The following is a 17,549-nucleotide window of genomic DNA, read 5'->3' as shown; positions in this document are numbered from 1 at the left end:
TGCTTGGAAACGAGCCAATCAAGAGCAACATTTCACATTGTAGCGGCATGACGGGAAGCACAGGCCAGCCTTCGGTTGGTGAAATACTCAAGCGATAAGTGTCGTGTGCCGCTTGTCGCTTTGGTGCGCAATATCCCTCAAGCAAGACACTCATTGCATCGCGTATGTGCGAACAACAAACCACGGCAACATATTGCAAGCTATTGAGGAAATGACCCAGTTTGAGCGACGCAGAAGCGACAAAGCGACGCGTGTTGCTTATCGTGTCGCCTAGATCAGTAGTTGTAATGTGCGGTTTATCGTGTCGCCTATCTGTTGTTCGCAAGCAACGCTTGCTAATAGACTGAAGGCACCATGTCGCTTGTCACTTAGTTGGGAACTCCCCCTGTAGCGCGTCGCTTTTGTCTCAGCACCCTTCCTTTAAGGAGCTTTCCGACCCAAGTAACAAGTAGCAGGAGAATACGCCATATGAATGTGTCGTTTGCTGTTTGGACCCTCATGTGCAATGAATGCTATTTTAGTCTGGAAGTGTGTGTCACTAGTGTGACAGTGTGAACGTCCCGTGTCGCTTATCCCATTGGTTTGAAAGTTGCCTACACTCATGTCGATGGCACTAAGAACGTTTTGTGGGGTTCCCCTTGTCGTTTCATGGAATCATCATTATCACCATCGCCGCGATTAGTTTAAAGCGGAAGAAAAGAGACAGTAAATATCCAAAATACAAATGCTTCAGTGTGTATATCTTTAAAAGAAATGATGATAATAATAACGAACCTAATTCATACAAAAAATTTAGTTGCCAAGAGCATTCCACGCGTATTTTTTCTCCCGTATTATTAACGAAAGTATGACGATAACAGGACGTGGTCGACTGTCTAGAATGTTCGTTAATACCTTCGCGACCAATGTACCAAATATCATAGCAATTATCACATTCATAGAAATGCTTCATGTAAAAGAATCAGACGTTGCAGCGAAAACTCCATTTACTTCCATTATAAGCAGTCAAACACCAAGCACCGGGGTCACCACCAGCGCCTCTAGCGGATCATTTTCGAGTGGAACCATCCAGAGAGCGCAGAAGCATGCCGTTTTCCACACTACGTTATTCTAGGCGCTGTAATTGGAACAAACGATTTCAAACATTCTTTTTTTTTTAAAAAAACGTTCAATTTCACATTAATTAATAATGGAAAACAAGAACACAAACTGTATTTTTGAATGGCTGAAAATGCATCATAAATGCATTCCGAATATTATTCTTTTGTACATAAAACATGTATAACTTTCATGTACAACATGTGTTTTACACATATTCAAAATGGAGTAATGTAAAATAAGAAAATAGATGCCAACACTAAATTGTGTACGTATTCGAAGTTTCTTTAACACACACACACACACACACACGCAGAGATATCTATATACTCGTACTCGAATGAGAGTACAGTTACTGCAGTGTTTATAAAAACGTATATATATTTATTTTCAAGGGAAGGTCTTAAATGTTATTTAAATTGGGCTGAGGCGTGGGACTTAAGGATGTAATTTGCGAGGTAATCAAGACAAAATACTAGTATCTGACAACATGTCACTTATGTCCCCACATTTTGGAAGATACTTTTAAAAAACTTTGGAAATTTGGAAATTGGGTACATGACCCTGTCTCCTAATTGACACAAAAAATAGTGTTAGTAGGAATGTGCAAATTCAATTCACCAAAATTTAACCAAAACTTAAATAATAAGGGGGCAGCAATGAATGAAGGAAAGCTTTGTGGTTGGAACAAATTTTCCGAGATTTCTGCATTTCTTTCCAAAATATGCTTTCTTTGCATGCCTACCTTAATTATTTGATTGAGATGTTTAATGCCAAAACAGAATTTTTTTAAAAAATGAAGGAGGCACCCATTGGGATTAAAAGGAATACAATCTTTACAAAATGGTACGTCAGGTAGCTGCATGATTTTTTTTGCATTCCATGGTGCTTTACAAAAGTTGCAAGAGTATAATGTGTCAAAGGTGTTATGGCAACTGGCTGTTCCATATGTGCTTTCCTGCGCTTTGTGCAAGAAAGAACTTATTGCTAACGCGTTGTGCAATAAACAACGATTTACATAGGTAGTATAGTGAACCAGGCAGGTGTTGGGCCAGAGCAAAACATCTGAAACATGTGATCACAAGTATTCAAGTTAATGATGAAAATTATTAAGAATTCTTTCTAATAGAATGTATATAAAATTTGGTCAAAATCTGGATGTACGGAGATGAACAGTTTATATATAAGGGAGATTCCATAGTGACAGGTGTGATTTTGTGGGAAAAATCTGACAGTAATTCATATATTTGCAAACAAAACGGTTGCTTTTTTTTCCTAAATTAGTTTTTAGTAAAGGTCATATACTCACCATGGAAGAACCAGCTGTTTTTCATTAAAAGTTTTTGTGTGGAAAATTAGAGTGTGACAGTTAATACAGATGCTATGTCATAAACAGACAACAAAGAGACGACTTCACAAGTTTTCTTCTCCTTCGAAAAATGAAGCCTGGGGGTAAAAATAAACCTAAATAACATTATATGGCTTCTCAGAAACTTCTACTTTAATATAAAACTACATTTTCTTCGATTTGGATGTAATTTGGAACTAATAGAATCCTACGTAAACTGAAAACATATACATCATATGCCTAAAGAAAATAAAGATTTCCACAGAAAGGCTCATTCCCACTTGAACAGAGTCCAATTTAATTTATTTTAAATTTGTAAGTTTCCAGTCAGTTTTCAGGCCCATTAATATGTTCTCAATATGTTTACTTGAGAGTTTAGCTCAGTCTTGCAATCTGAGTCTCTGGAGTTATGCCTGGGATAAGTTGCCTCCAGTTATGCATGCCTAACATAATTTTATGCATTCACAAACATAGCAAAGGTTGGCCTATTGTCTAGTGAACTCATAGTTTTAATCAGTCTACAAAACATGTACAAACATACTGCATAGGAAGGTATAGTAGATACAGAGGAAATAGGAAGATTGCAGATCATGATCATTTTTTATAGATATAAGACCTTAACCAAGTGAACAAAACAAACGAGTGGAAAACCAATGTTTAATCATTTACTCATTGGATTTATTGAAGTATAATGCAAACACAAATAGAGCAGATTAATTGAAGCCTGCATGTTACTCAAATTATGTATCATTCAAAAAATGTATTAGTAATCTAAACTACATGAGTTGTAAACTTCAATTCATTTTCTTATGTTTCCTAATATGAAGATATACAATTATTAAGACACCATCTTGTAGGTGTAATTAGGTTCAATCACTTATGCTAGATGTTAGATGTCACCAAAACTCATTTAAAAGTCGCTTTAATAGGAAATTAGTATCTACATGCAGAAGTATCAATGAGGAGAGCCAATGAATTAGGGGTTCCATGCTTAAGATGGTATAGTAGTTTACTGATAATGTGCTGATTGCTCACAATTAAAAACAAACTAAAGGTTAAAAGATTAAAAATCAGTAACTTACGGGTGTGAGCATGAGATTTATCAAACTACTTTTCGAAGGTTATACTACCTCCTTCTTCAGGTTGAAACGATGTTTTCAGACACCTGACATGGTGCCTCGTCGAGAAAGTGATGGTTGAGGATTTAGGTTAAAAATGGTATAGGAAGGACACTTTCTAAAAAAGAATGTAAAATACACATACTAAAACCGGGCAATACTCTATAAAAACAAAAGAACGTTCAAAGCTGATGACGGCGAACTGCCAATCGTTGCTCGTTGCGATTGCACGGTGTCAGCTCATACCTGGAGAGCTTTGAACGTTCTTTTGTTTTTATAGAGTATTGCGTGGTTTTAGTATGTGTATTTTACATTCTTTTTTAGAAAGTGTCCTTCCTATACCATTTTAACCTAAATCCTCAACCATCACTTTCTCGACGAGGCACCATGTCAGGTGTCTGAAAAATCTCATGCTCACACACGTAAGTTAATGATTTTTAATCTTTTAACCTTTAGTTGGTATAGTAGTTGTTGATCCCAGAGTGGCCCTAGCAAAACAAGATAGTCTGATGAAAGGACCTCTCGATCAGGTGAAAGAACAAACGTTTGTGACACAAACTCCTTTACACCACATAAAAAATTCAATTTTTCTAATTATTTATCGTAAATCAAATATACGACAACACCAAAGGTTACAGAAGCATTAAACTTTGAATATCTTGAATAAAATGGATTCTTTCAAAATAATCTATTAAATGTTGAATAGAAAATAGGCTTTAACCTGTATGAATTTCTGAATGTCTTGTAAGATCAAGCTTCCATGCAAATGACTTCTTACATGTTGAATACACATAGCGCCTCTCTCTCCAGTATGAATTCTCAAATGTCTTTTAAGAATTTCAATCCGTGAAACAGATTTCTTGCATGTTGAACAGAAACAAGGTTTATCTAAAGTATGAATCACTGAAAGTCTCCGAGAACTTATTTCTGTATAAATGATTTGTTACATGTTGAACACACATGGAACTTCTCTCCAGTATGAATTCTTAAATGTTTTTCAAGTCCTTCCTTCCGTGTAAATGATTTATTACATGTTGATTTTAGTTTAAATGAATCATTACTAGAGTTGGAAGAGGTCGGAAAAAGCAGACCTTTTTGGAAAAAAAAACTGAGTTTTTTCCACAGCTTTTTTCGGCTACTTTTCCCGAAGTGTTCCAAATCAATTAAAATACATTACTTGGCTGCATTTATTTTATTTCACCACATTTATTTATCTCTCTACTGTGAAAAGATCACCATATGTAAATTTAAGGTACAACTTCCAACATGGAATTCATAGCAGACAAAGCATTTTGCAAAAATGATGGCTTTTTTTAATGGATAGTTTTACCCCAATGTTATCTTCAAATTTTAGTGTTTTCTTAAATATATCTAAGCAGTATATACATTCACATAACTTGAGTAGTTTTACATATATTGTAAATAGAATCTAATAGTATAATTTGACTTAATGGCCACTAAACTTGGTCATGGTACAGATGTGGTGTATTTTGGCAACCTAGTGTAGTGGTTGTGCCACCAGAGCATGGTAAATTCGCCCTGCTCAAAAAATTCAAATTTCTATTTTTTTTAAAAATTTATACTTTAATATGCACCCTTGAAATTAAGTATTATAAATAATGGAATATGATATATGTCTAGGCTTGTTGACAAATGTAAAATTATGTTTAAAATACTTGGCAACAATTTGATTTAATGAACTCTCATGGCTTAGTATATTCATGCCAAAGACCGGTACCCGACCACAGCCTGCCAGTTGAGAGGCATAGCCCTAGTGCATTGTGGCCCCAAAACTGAAATAGATTTGCCACGAATGACATTTTTTAAAAAATCTGGCTTTCTAGAAGTAACGTTTTGTTTGTTTAAGCCCACTTTATGCTCATACACATTAATTGGTGTTCGACCTAGAGCTTAAAATGAGACTTGAACCACTGTGCTTTCATTGGGGATTGAACCTTGAACCCCTTGATTGCAAGGTGACAACATTACTTTATGCTGACCTGTACTCAGGGGAGGGGCCATACAACCCCCCTTCTAATCGAGTTATGACATATTTAAATGTAAATCTATAAAAAGCCACAAAAAATAACATCCATGATTTTTCAAGATTTAAAAAAAAGAAGAAATTTTGTCCTTGCGTAACTTAATATGTTTTTGTGTAGAGAGGCAGGTCTGCAAAATTGGTAGCTTTAGTTTGTACAGCCATTGATGCAAGGCTACCAAACAGTCCATTCATTTCAATCCCTGGCCTGGCTTTTTCAAAGCAGTCAAGAAAGAATATATTTTTCTTTCTTAATTCAAATTTAGACATGTTCTTTATTATAATCATAATTGCTAAAACACATTATTTAATTATTTTATATATATATTAGCTGATTGCCCAGTATTGCCAGGTATTTATTTGTCCCCATCTTCTATTAGACAGGAATATAATGAATTCTAACAATAGTGTAAAAAGAACTTGGAGTTGAACGGCATTGGGAGTGTCATTATTAATCTCAGCAGGCCGGAAAACTATGGATTCCACACTAATATCCGTCGTTTTACATGTCACCCCCTTGCCACAACCACCCGATTGCCAGGGGTGTTTTTGAGTTGAATGGCATTGTGAGTGTCACTATTCAGTGCATCTTAGTGAACCCGAAAACTATGGATTTCACACTAATATCTGTCATTTTACATGTCACCCTGTTCCACCCTAACCCCAAGGGGTAGCAAAGGTGTCTTGAAGTTGGACAGCATTGGTAGTGTCACTATTGATATTAACGATTCCGAAAACTATGGATTCCACACTCATATCGGTAGTTTTCGATTATTTTTACATGCCACACCTTTCCCACCCCCACCCTTAAATGTGCCATGGGTGTCTTGTTGTTGAACGGCATTGGGAGTGTCACAATTCATATTAGGGACCCTGAAAACTATGGATTCCACACTAATATCAGACGTTTATGATCATTTTATGTCACCCCTTCCCACCTCCAGCTCCGGGGGTACCAGGGGTGTCTTACCCCACAGTATTTATTTTCAGGTTGGAAATTATATGCGTATTGAATTTGGTTGAAATTGCCCCAGGCGTTCGAGAGTAATGCCGGAAAACACCCCCCCCCCAACACACACACATATTTTTATATATTAGATTATTTACTAAACATAGCATTTCAAGGCTATTCAATCGTAAAGGTAAAAAAATAAAGGAAATTTGAAACCACTGTAAATTTGTGGAACACAGTACAGACGGAATCAAATGAAATGTACTTCCCTTTTCCTACCAACTCAGAAGCGAGTTGGAAACCCTTCATTGCTCCTGTATAGATAAGAAAGTTGGGGAGGGCAGTAGCAGACAAGGCCATCACACAAACGTGTTTCCGGCAAGCTTTCTGTTGGAGTCTTGGCAGTTTGTGGAAAGATTTTGTGTTCCTACCACCCCCTCCCTGCCTGCATCTGCCTCTCTCTCTCTCTCTCTCTCTCTCTCTCTCTCTCTCTCTCTCTCCCCGTGAGGGCCAGGTCCTACCTAACAACTGCCGGCCTCACATCCACCTGCCGAGGTGGGAATTATGGGGTGACGTGTGGTCAGCAAGACAAGCCTTCAGTTGTTGTAGGTTTCCGTGACCGAGTGACATTACTCATTTTTAGCTCCCCAATTTCCTCACGACTGTGGATGGCCAGCGGTTCCATACACATGCCGAAATCACAGGACCAGGTGTTCCGGGTTCGAATCCCGACCTGGGCACGGATGTTTGTAAGTGTCCATTTATCAATTTCATCATATGATCACTCATCCCCATCTTCTCAAATAAGCCAAAAGTAGCACAAAAAGCTAAGTAAAATAAAAGCAAATTAATCAATGAAGTGTTAGGGCAGAACCATATATCACACAATACAGGTGAAAGTGTTGTTGGTTGACGTGAATTGTTAATATGCCTAAACTCTTAAATACTCTAATATCAGGTTTTATGTTGTAATTATTATTTCAATTTTGAGGGCCTCCATGACCGAGTGCTTTGCATACTGCTCTATGAAACTGGAGACCCTATGTTCTATTGATTGATTGATTTGCTTTATTTTAATTCGCTTCTTGTGTCACTTTTGGCTAAACGCGACGATGAGGATGGTCAATGAAATGATGAAATGAATGAAGGGACATTCACAGGGAACACCGAATGAACACAATGCCAAGGCCGGTGATTAAGCAAGCTGTGCTAACCACTCTACCACGGAGACCGGAATCCTTTTAATTAGGAGAAATCGTTCTTTGACATCGATCTAAGAACAGTTAATATTCGTCACGTCGGAGTTATTATATTTTAAATTTCGCACAATCAATTGAGATTTATTCTTAACCATTCTTTTGCCTACATCAAAACTTCCACACAAGAAGATCAATTACACTAAGGACAACAGCGTTAGAGTCTATGATTTAAGGAATGATTAAGCACACAATGATGATGGAAAATAATTCACATGATTATAATGATGCATTACATCAGTGAAACATTAATTTTCGGTCATGAATAAAAATTGAAAAACGCAGGGACACAATAACAGATTGATTTAGTTATTTTATTTCACTTTTCTTCCACTTTTGGGCAATCACAAAGATAAGGGTGAAAGGAGTGCTATGATGAAATTTGTGAAAGGACAACTACAAACGTAGATGGATAGGACACAGTCCAAACCCCACAGACCACTATACGGGCCTTATGTCTAGACGCCAGATCCTCACTAGTGTGCAAAATGCACTCCATGGTCACAATGACGTAAGCATTCGTAGAATTGATTTGTATATCCTTCCTTCTTTTTTTTCGAAAAACCCGAGCTAAACTATTTCTCATTAATCTATGTGATATGCTCATTACTTCTCAGGAACACTAGCGGCCTTCAACTATGTTACCCTGCCCCCCTGTCAGGGCAACAGTGTTTTTTTTTCTTATTGTAATATTTATTAATATGTTAATTAATTGGGTAATCAAGTGTATAAACATATATATATATGTCTGATTAGTGTAAATCAAATTATTATGCATTTTTAGGTTCATATTATTCCATGTATAAATACCATGTAGCTCTCTGTTCTTGCTTCGTGTTCCGAACTTTCGAGGAAAAGGCGGGCAGTTTAGCTCTTAAAGATTAAAAATTTTGAAAGAAGGGCCGTTGGCAACAGACGCCAACAAAACGTATATAAACTCCCAGATGAGAGTAGGGGAGGTCGGTCGGCTGTTGGAACTGAGACTTGGAAGGGAGAGGCTGTTTTTGCTTCAGTTAGCTAGGACCGGAGGACAGGTCTCCCGAAACGGATGCTGTAAGAGATTGGATTGCCGGGCAAGCTAGTGCCTTGGTGTCCAGTTTACAGGTAAAAAGGTAGTTTGTACTGGATGTTATTTTGAAGTAATTACGGTGCGCCGGGCAGCCTAGTGCCTTGTCACCGTGGAGGTTGAGAAATGTACACGTCGGGCGACCTTGCGCCTGTTAAGACGTTTCTTGGAGTAACGCGAGTCTACCTTGTGACAAGCGTACTCCAGATGTAATTCATGAAATGTAAAGCATCCAGGTACAAACAATAGAGATTCCAACATCAAAATTAGAGTTTTGGCCCGATAAATAATTAGAGAAATGAACGTTCGGATACGACTTGTATATACTTCAAATTTTACGTTAATTAAACTATAGAAATTATCCAAAATTTCCGTTTTTAATTTCACACATGCTGGATAAGGTATTTTATCCCCCTGATCATAAAGGTTTTCGCAAAGGTTATCCGTTGTCTCTTGTAGTTAATTATATAATTATGTTGACTTGTAGCAACCCACGTGCATTGTCGTACAAAGAAAGATACCCCTAGACAAATCAGGGCCGAGTACGAATTGCACCGAACCTCGAGTGCGGAGGTAAAGAGTGTGGGGGGCCAAGCGAGTAACAACTAGTTTTATCCTTAAACAAAATTGCAGGTTAGGATGTAAACAGATACTTCCAAGACAATATCCAAAAAAATACTGTCACATACGCAGAATGTTTTTTTTTTTTATTTTCTCGTTTCTACTAGCCGGCCCCTGTGGCGGAGTGGTTAGCATATCGCGCTATGACGCTAGGGTCCCAGGTTCGAATCCTGGCCTGGGCATGGATGTTTCTGAGTGTCCATTCATCAATTTCGTCATATCATCCCTCATTCCCATTTTCGCAAATTAGCCAAAAGTGGCACAAAAAGCGAAAAAAAATAAAGAATCAAATCAAAATCGTTTCTACTACATCCCTGGGGAGTAAAGACGGCTGGAGCATGTTGCTGATCATATGACCTCCAAAATGGCCGGATGGCCACATCTCCTAAATGTTCCTTCATGGCACGGTTCTATACGCACGACGAACTTTACTTTACCTTTACTACTACTAACTACTTATGCCAGGAGTTTTTGTATTTTTGATCCTTCATTATGTCTCCATTGCTAACCTGGTTCATTCCCAGTCGGGCCAGCAATTAGTCAATGCAATACAAATAAATCAAACTTAAAATGAAACAGGTGTCGTGCACGCGCACACACACACAAACACAAGGAGAGAGAGAGAGAGAGAGAGAGGCGGAGAGCAGGGTGGTAGGAACACAAAATCCTTCCACAAACTGCCAATACTCCAACAGAAAGCTTGCCGGAAACAAGTTTGCGTGCTGGCCTTGTCTGCTACTACCCTCCCCAACTTTCTTATCTATGCAGGAGCAATGAAGAGTTTCCAACTCGCTTCTGAGTTGGTAGGAGAACGGAAGTACATTTCATTTGATCCCGTCTGTACTATTTGAAAATTTATGAGAATTGAATGTAAACGGTAAGAACAATAAGCACCAAGCTGTACCCCATGTGACACCCTTTGCCTGTAAGTGACCATGTGTTTCTGATTGTAGGGTCGGGAGGGGTGGATCGATTTTTTTCCGTTACTTTGGACAATAATACTGCAACTCTACAATTGCATGTTTAGCTCTAGTACCTACTCCAACATCATTTTGCCGACCACTGTGGTTGAGTGGTTAGCAAAGAATGCTACGATGCCAGGGGTTCTGGATTTGAATCCCATCCTGGGTATGGACTTTGTTTGTGAATATGTTCTTTCATCAATTTCATCATATCGTCACACTTAGCAGAAACGTGACATAAAATAACCTAATCAATCAGCCCTACAGAATTTTGGATATTCTCTTTGTTCCACATATGTGGACCTATTCATGTAATAACAACAATATGTATGCATTATGAAGAGACCTATGAACTATATTAATATATTAATCTTATTTGTATAAAACATTCAATCAAAAATGTGGCCATTTTCCAACAACAGTACTTACATTTATAAGTAACTTTGGGCTCTAAATCTCCCTTGTAGTAGCATACTGATCGTAAGTATTACGTGGGGTATATATGCATGTAGTTCTGCATACGTATTGTGAATTGTTTCTAAAAGGTCAATGATATGATGACATAAACACATGAAAGTTTGTATTAAGTTCATTTTATGCTCAGATAAGCTAATCAGGATTGGACCTACAGATTTAAAATGGAATCCAAATCGCTAAGAAATATGTTTCCACTAAGAATAAAACCTTGTATCCCCTGATTATAAGACAGTTTTACCACTATGGCACTGCATAGGTAATACACAAACTCACATACGACAAAAACCAATTAGTAGCTAGTGTCTCTTGGATGTAAGATTATTTAGGTAGTTCCAAAATATGACTTCATGAACCATTAAAACTCTTAAATGACACTGCAAGTGAAACAGGTTAGCTGTAATTAGTAAAAAGCCAAAAAAGCAAAAAAAAAAAAAAACCGAGCAAAATAAAAAGCCACTTTTTATTTGGAAAAAAAGGTCTGTTGGAAAAAAAGGTCTGTTCAAAAAAGCCGGCATTTTGCAACTCTAATCATTACACACTGAGCATGCAAAGTGTTTCTCTCCACTATGTACCTATAAATGTTCTATATGATCATTCTTTCGTGCAAATGATTTCTTACATGTTGAACACACATGGAGCTTCTCTCCAGTATGAATTATTAAATGATTTTCAAGGTCATCCTTCCATGCAAATAATTTTTTAAATGTTGAACACACATAGGGCTTCTCTCTAGTATGAATTCTTAAATGTATTTCAAGACCTTCCTTCCCTGCAAATGATTTGTTACACATTGAACAAAGGAAGGGTTTCTCTGCAGTATTTACTATTAAAGGTTTCCTAAGATATGACTTCAGTGTAAAGGCATTATTACACTCAACATGCAAAGCGTATCTCTCCAGTATGAATTATTAAATGTTTCCTAAGATCGTTCTTACGTGCAAATGATTTGTTACAAGTTGAACACACATGGTGCTTCTCTCCAGTATGAATTATTAAATGTCTTCTAAGATTTCCCTTCCTTCCAAATGATTTGTTACATGTTGAACACACATGGGGCTTCTCTCCAGTATGAATTATTAAATGTTTTTCAAGGCAGCCCTTCCATGCAAATGATTTGTTACATGTTGAACACACATGGGGCTTCTCTCCAGTATGAATTATTAAATGTTTTTCAAGGCAGACCTTCCATGCAAATGATTTGTTACATGTTGAACACATATGGGGCTTCTCTCCAGTATGAATTAGTAAATGTTTTTCAAGGCTATCCTTCCATGCAAATGATTTGTTACATGTTGAACACACATGGGGCTTCTCTCCAGTATGAATTCTTAAATGTCTCTCAAGGCTATCCTTCAATGCAAATGATTTTTTACACATTGAACACACATGGGGCTTCTCTCCAGTATGAATTGTTAAATGTTTTTCAAGGCTACACTTCCATGCAAATGATTTGTTACACGTTGAACAAAGGTAGGGTCTCTCTCCAGTATGAATTGTTAAATGTTTTTCAAGGCTACACTTCCATGCAAATGATATGTTACATGTTGAACAAAGGTAGGGTTTCTTTCCAGTATGAATTATTAAATGTTTCCTAAGTTCTCTTTTCCTTCCAAATGATTTGTTACATTTTGAACACACATAGGGCTTCTCTCCACTATGAATTACTAAATGTTCTCTAAGACTAGACCTCACTGTAAAGGTATTGTTACACACTGAACATACAAAGGGCTTTTCGCCAGTATGAGTTCTGGAATGTTTTCGAAGATCATCCTTGCTTTCAACACTACGAGTTTTCCAATGCTTTCTAAAACTGTGTTTTAATGCTAGAGATTTGCTACAGGTTGAACACAAGAAAGATTTTTCACCACTATGACCTCCTGTATATTTCACAAGACATTTTACCCCCTTAAATGATTCCTTGCACATTGAGCACTTAAACGATTTTGTTCTACTATGATTTTGCATGTGAACAGCAAGTTCACATTTATCATTAAACAAATTAATTCCATCATTCCAAATGGCAAAACCCTCAGAGTTTGAAGATTTTGTAGATTCTCCTTCTCTTGTAGATTCCAGAGTCGCTCTACTATTCTTAGTTGCAGAGCAGAATGCTGTCTCTAGTGTCAAGCTGGAAGAAAGAAATCCTATTAGAAGTGATTTTGGTCTGAAGTTTCGAGTTGAAACATAAGTCTCTCTAAGATATGAATGTATATCATTGTTTGAAAATTTTCATTGAAGAGCACATTTAACCTTTTGCCGCCCAAGCATCTCGAACGAGATACCCAAATGTAACCCTCACTGTCCCAATCGTCTCCATCGAGATGCTGTGTCAAGGTCGTAGTTTTTACGTTATAACTTTTCTATTTTTGGCTAGAATTTCGATTTTATTTTTTTATATTGTTCCTAACACATGTATTTAACAGAAATGGTTTTTTGCATTTTTCTTGTCTTCATGAAAATGGAGGGGAAAAGGCGGGAAAAGGTACTTCTCTTTTGCGGCTCTTTTCAACGTCAAATTTTTGCCGATAAAGGAAGACGGGCTTTGTTGTTCTAAAGCAAAGCTTTTCACTCCCGTCTGTTAACTGCATTCGAAGGAAACTTGTTTATCAGTATCCGATGTCAAAATGAAAGTTTTCTGTGAGGGTGCATGCGGGGTGGGGGAGGAGGAAGACTGGTTGTTGAATCTGCGTTGTGAGAATGGAATTTCGAAGCACGCTGAAGGAAACTTTTTTTTTAAGCACAAGTGTCCACAAGTTGCCACAGGGGTTACCCTGCATTGTCTAAAAATAGAATTTCAAGCAGCTGCAAGAATCGCCGCTCATTTTTCACTGCGTTCTAGCTTTTCGTCCATGAATGTTTTGCGTAGGTGTCGTTTTGTGCCCAAGTGCGAGGACATTTTTTGGGTGAAGTGACAATTTTTTAAAATAATTTTTTGGGGTTTTCTCCCTTCCTCCTCCATATATACGCCAAATTTGCATAAATCTTGCATTTTGTGCATTTTGACCTTTTTTCTGGGGGGCGGGGGGAAACACCATTTTTTTTAAGAAAAGTATTTTTGAGGGGATTTCCCCCCTTTCCCCCTCCATATGTACGCCGAATGTGCATACATTATATATCGTCTGAATCTGTGATTCATTCTGCGTACAACAGTATATCGTTCATATCTCCAGGGCAAATAGTCTCTGAGCTAAAGTCATTTCAAGGTACCGCTGCATTTTGAAGCTTGAATCAGTGGCGTGCCGACGATTCCTTTTGAGGGTACAACTCAAGTTACATTGGTCACATGATAATAATGCAAATATTTTTGTGTTCCTTACATGTCAGTGATCATTTCCATGTGCATGTCGACACTGTCATGTACTTTTTTCTTGGGGGGAGGGTGGGGGAACCAATTTTTTTTCCCGAAAGTTTGGAATTTTGAGAGTTAGCCTCCTCCCCCCCTGCCACATATATGCCGAATTTGCATAAATTTCATATAGTCTGAATCTCTGGTTCATTCCGCGTACAACGGTATATCACTCATCTCTCTAGGGCAATTAGTCTCCGATCTACACACATTTAACTGAAACTCTGCATCTTGCTCAAAATCGGCTCTGTACCGAGAGGCTTACATGTGAAAATGGCCTTGGGCGCCAAAAGGTTAATCCATGTATATAACAGTAATAACCTGGAAGGAGATATACTAGGGTGACCACTCTCAACCCCTCTCACCACCCACACACACAAATATATTAACAATATAAAGGGTCTATGCGATTTCAATTTATCAAAAATTTTATTTCAATTCAATTAAACCTTGTGTTTTCGTGTGTGTATATATACAATAATATTAATGCTGACTTCTGTCTGTTATTAATTTATGTTGGCCTCTGTGTGTGACGGAGTGGTTAGCACAATGCACTACTATGACAAGAGTGAGTGAGTGAGTGAGAGAGAGAGAGAGAGAGAGAGAGAGAGAAAGAGAGAGAGAGAGAGAGAGAGAGAAAGAGAGAGTGAGAGAGAGAGTGTGTGTGTGTGTGTGTGTAGTAGTAGTAGTAGTAGTAGTAGTAGTAGTGCATTGTGCTAACCACTCCATCACACACGGAGGACAGCATAAATTAATAACAGGCAGAAGTCAGCATTAATATTATCCAGAAAAAACACTTTACTTTTCAGTGAGATGACTGTACAATAAATATTCAAAGGCCCATAATTAGACGTCTCAGGAGATGTTACTATATAATTTGTGACCACCATCAATCATGACCTATTAGCACAAATCCCCATGGGATATCCACAAGATATAGATCATTCCAAATGAGTTGTGGAATTTTGGACATAGAAAGGGTTTCTGTCGAGTATGATATCCAGGATGGGAGACCTGTCTGGATAGCCAGATAGTATCGTGTCATTTATATCCAGAGGATCTCTCATTCATATATATATATATATATATGGGAGACTACAGACAAGCAGAAATGAATTTCCCTGACTATTCCAGGACAAATTTTGCATTTTATCCTTGACAATTTCAATTTTGAACTAAATCCACGTCTTTGCACATGGAAAATAAACTCATACAGCTCTCAGGTATGGACTGTATTAAGTATCTTTATTAGCTTACAAGAAATTGACTTAATTTCTCTACGATTTATATTTGTTTTGGAAAATAGTGATTTTCAAAGTTATTATAATTCACAAGCTAGGGAGGGACTTTTACAGGGTTTTTCTCATTTGCAAGCAGGCTTAAATAAAATATTTCATTATTTTTAATGTTATGACTAATTAAGATTAGAGTAAATTAGTTGTTTTAATCAATAAATTTTGTAATTTATCATTATTAAATGTTGATATTTTGCGTGCCGCTTGCAAGAATCATGACTGCATACTTATTTTCAAAGCATTAACACTTGTATCCTCCTTCCCTTTTTTATAGAAAGCAATCAAACAACTTAATTCATGTACACAATATTGAGATATTAGTATGGTGAATTAGCGGCTTGTTTGATGTGAACATGGGAACACATGGTATCCGCTTGACACTCAAAACCCTAACATATCATAAAGCTGCTTCTCGAGACTAAACGTTCTGAAAGTGAAGCAATGGAATTGTACAAAACAAAGTGTCATATTACCTTGCATAGGGCTACCATATTTTGAAATGCTAAAAAGAGGACATTTCTTTGAAACCCACACACACCATCAATTTATTCACAAACACGAAAACATTACATAAATTATTCTCCATGATAGTATACTGCCACTAACCTAACCTGACTTTATAGTATTGATGTCTACCCTATCATATTGAACTAACCTATTCTTATGACTGTGTATTCTGGATTAGTCTTTTTATATATAGAAACACAGTACCTCGTTATTTGTTTCCTTCCAACTGCTCCTTGTTCACAGTAGCCAAAGCATACTTTTCTGTAGAACTTATCTTTTTCAACAATTCTTTTTCATTCATCAGGTAGGCATGGAATTCTTTACAGCTGATGTCCTTCTAATTGTACCGCACTTGCAAAATTCCTCGATATTTCTCACCATTTAAGTTCCCATCGATAAAATATGGACCAATAAGTTTATCGCCAATTATTCCATGGGCGCTCATGTTCAACTTGGCATAACCTATGCAGGTTTTCGACACTCCAATAATGCATGTTAATTAATCGTAAAGTGGTTTGTAAAAGTAGACTCGTCAGAGAACAAAACTCCAGTAAAGAAATTGGGGTCTCCTTGTATTTGCTGAAGCGAACATTGACAGAATGTCACTCTGTTCTGAAAATCATCACCATGAACTTCTTGATGCAACGAAACATGAAACGGATGATATTTTCTATGCTTCAGTATTTGGCACACAGTAGTCTGCAAAATTCCCGATTCAAGACTTATTTGTAGAGTACTAACGTGGGGGTTATGAGCCACTGCAGCTAATACCACAATTTCATTATTTTCTCCGCCGATTCCTTTTTTCTCTTGGTTGTACATTTCCCTCAGTGGAGAACTGTTGAACAACTCTGTGAAAAGAAGCGTGCGATCACACCCGGTCTGGAAAACGTTGAGCATAGAGAATCACAGCATCATTGATATTCCTGCCACTTTCTCCTTAAATGTACACCATTTCAATTTTCTCTTGCACCGTTATAGCCTGCATTATAACCACTAATGGAGTCCAGGAAGAAAAACACTACTTCCGTCCTGTTCTTCAGGCTTCGTGGCACATTATGCCGTGTCTGTTTGACTAGAAAACAAGGAAACATGCTCGGCAATCTGTTCAAAACGTTGTTAACCACTTATAAAACTGTAAAACGTTGAAGATTTCAAAGCTCTGGCAAAACCTTTGATCATGTGAAAATAAACAATCTTACTGATGCAGAATGGATCGTTGAGTTAGTCGTCTTCACAGCTAATGTTGTGCTGCTGATGCGATGCTGATGTGCTGCCGATGGCTGGTACTGGCCCCGCCCATTTGCTTCTTCCCTCCCCCTACTTTCCCCCGCTACTCCTGAATTATTACGTCATCCCTCCACCTTGGAACTCCTATATCATCATGAACGCGCGTGTCATTTCTTTCGTTACATTAAAGCCTATTTGTTTTTATGTTCTTCCATTTTGTTTAACATCTTTA

At 37.5% G+C, this 17,549-nt stretch overlaps 1 protein-coding gene across 4 annotated transcripts in view; it reads right to left on the bottom strand.

Moving 5' to 3' along the window:
• The window catches only part of LOC146005196 (uncharacterized), a 258,674-nt gene that overhangs the window by 25,436 nt on the left and 215,689 nt on the right, over window positions 1–17,549 (bottom strand). The window contains exon 3 of one of the 4 annotated variants that reach the window (XM_083144245.1): window positions 10,960–13,067. The exons of the other annotated variants lie outside the window; for them this stretch is intronic. Coding sequence (XP_083000371.1) covers window positions 11,813–13,067 — 1,255 coding nt within the window. The 3' untranslated portion in view covers window positions 10,960–11,812. Of the gene's footprint in view, window positions 1–10,959; window positions 13,068–17,549 lie in introns of those variants that run through there. 4 annotated transcript variants of the gene reach the window in all.

Source organism: Lepisma saccharinum, chromosome 23, assembly GCF_977018435.1.
Source record: "Lepisma saccharinum chromosome 23, izLepSacc3.1, whole genome shotgun sequence".
Taxonomy (NCBI): domain Eukaryota; kingdom Metazoa; phylum Arthropoda; class Insecta; order Zygentoma; family Lepismatidae; genus Lepisma; species Lepisma saccharinum.
This window is presented reverse-complemented; position numbering and strand designations above follow the sequence as displayed.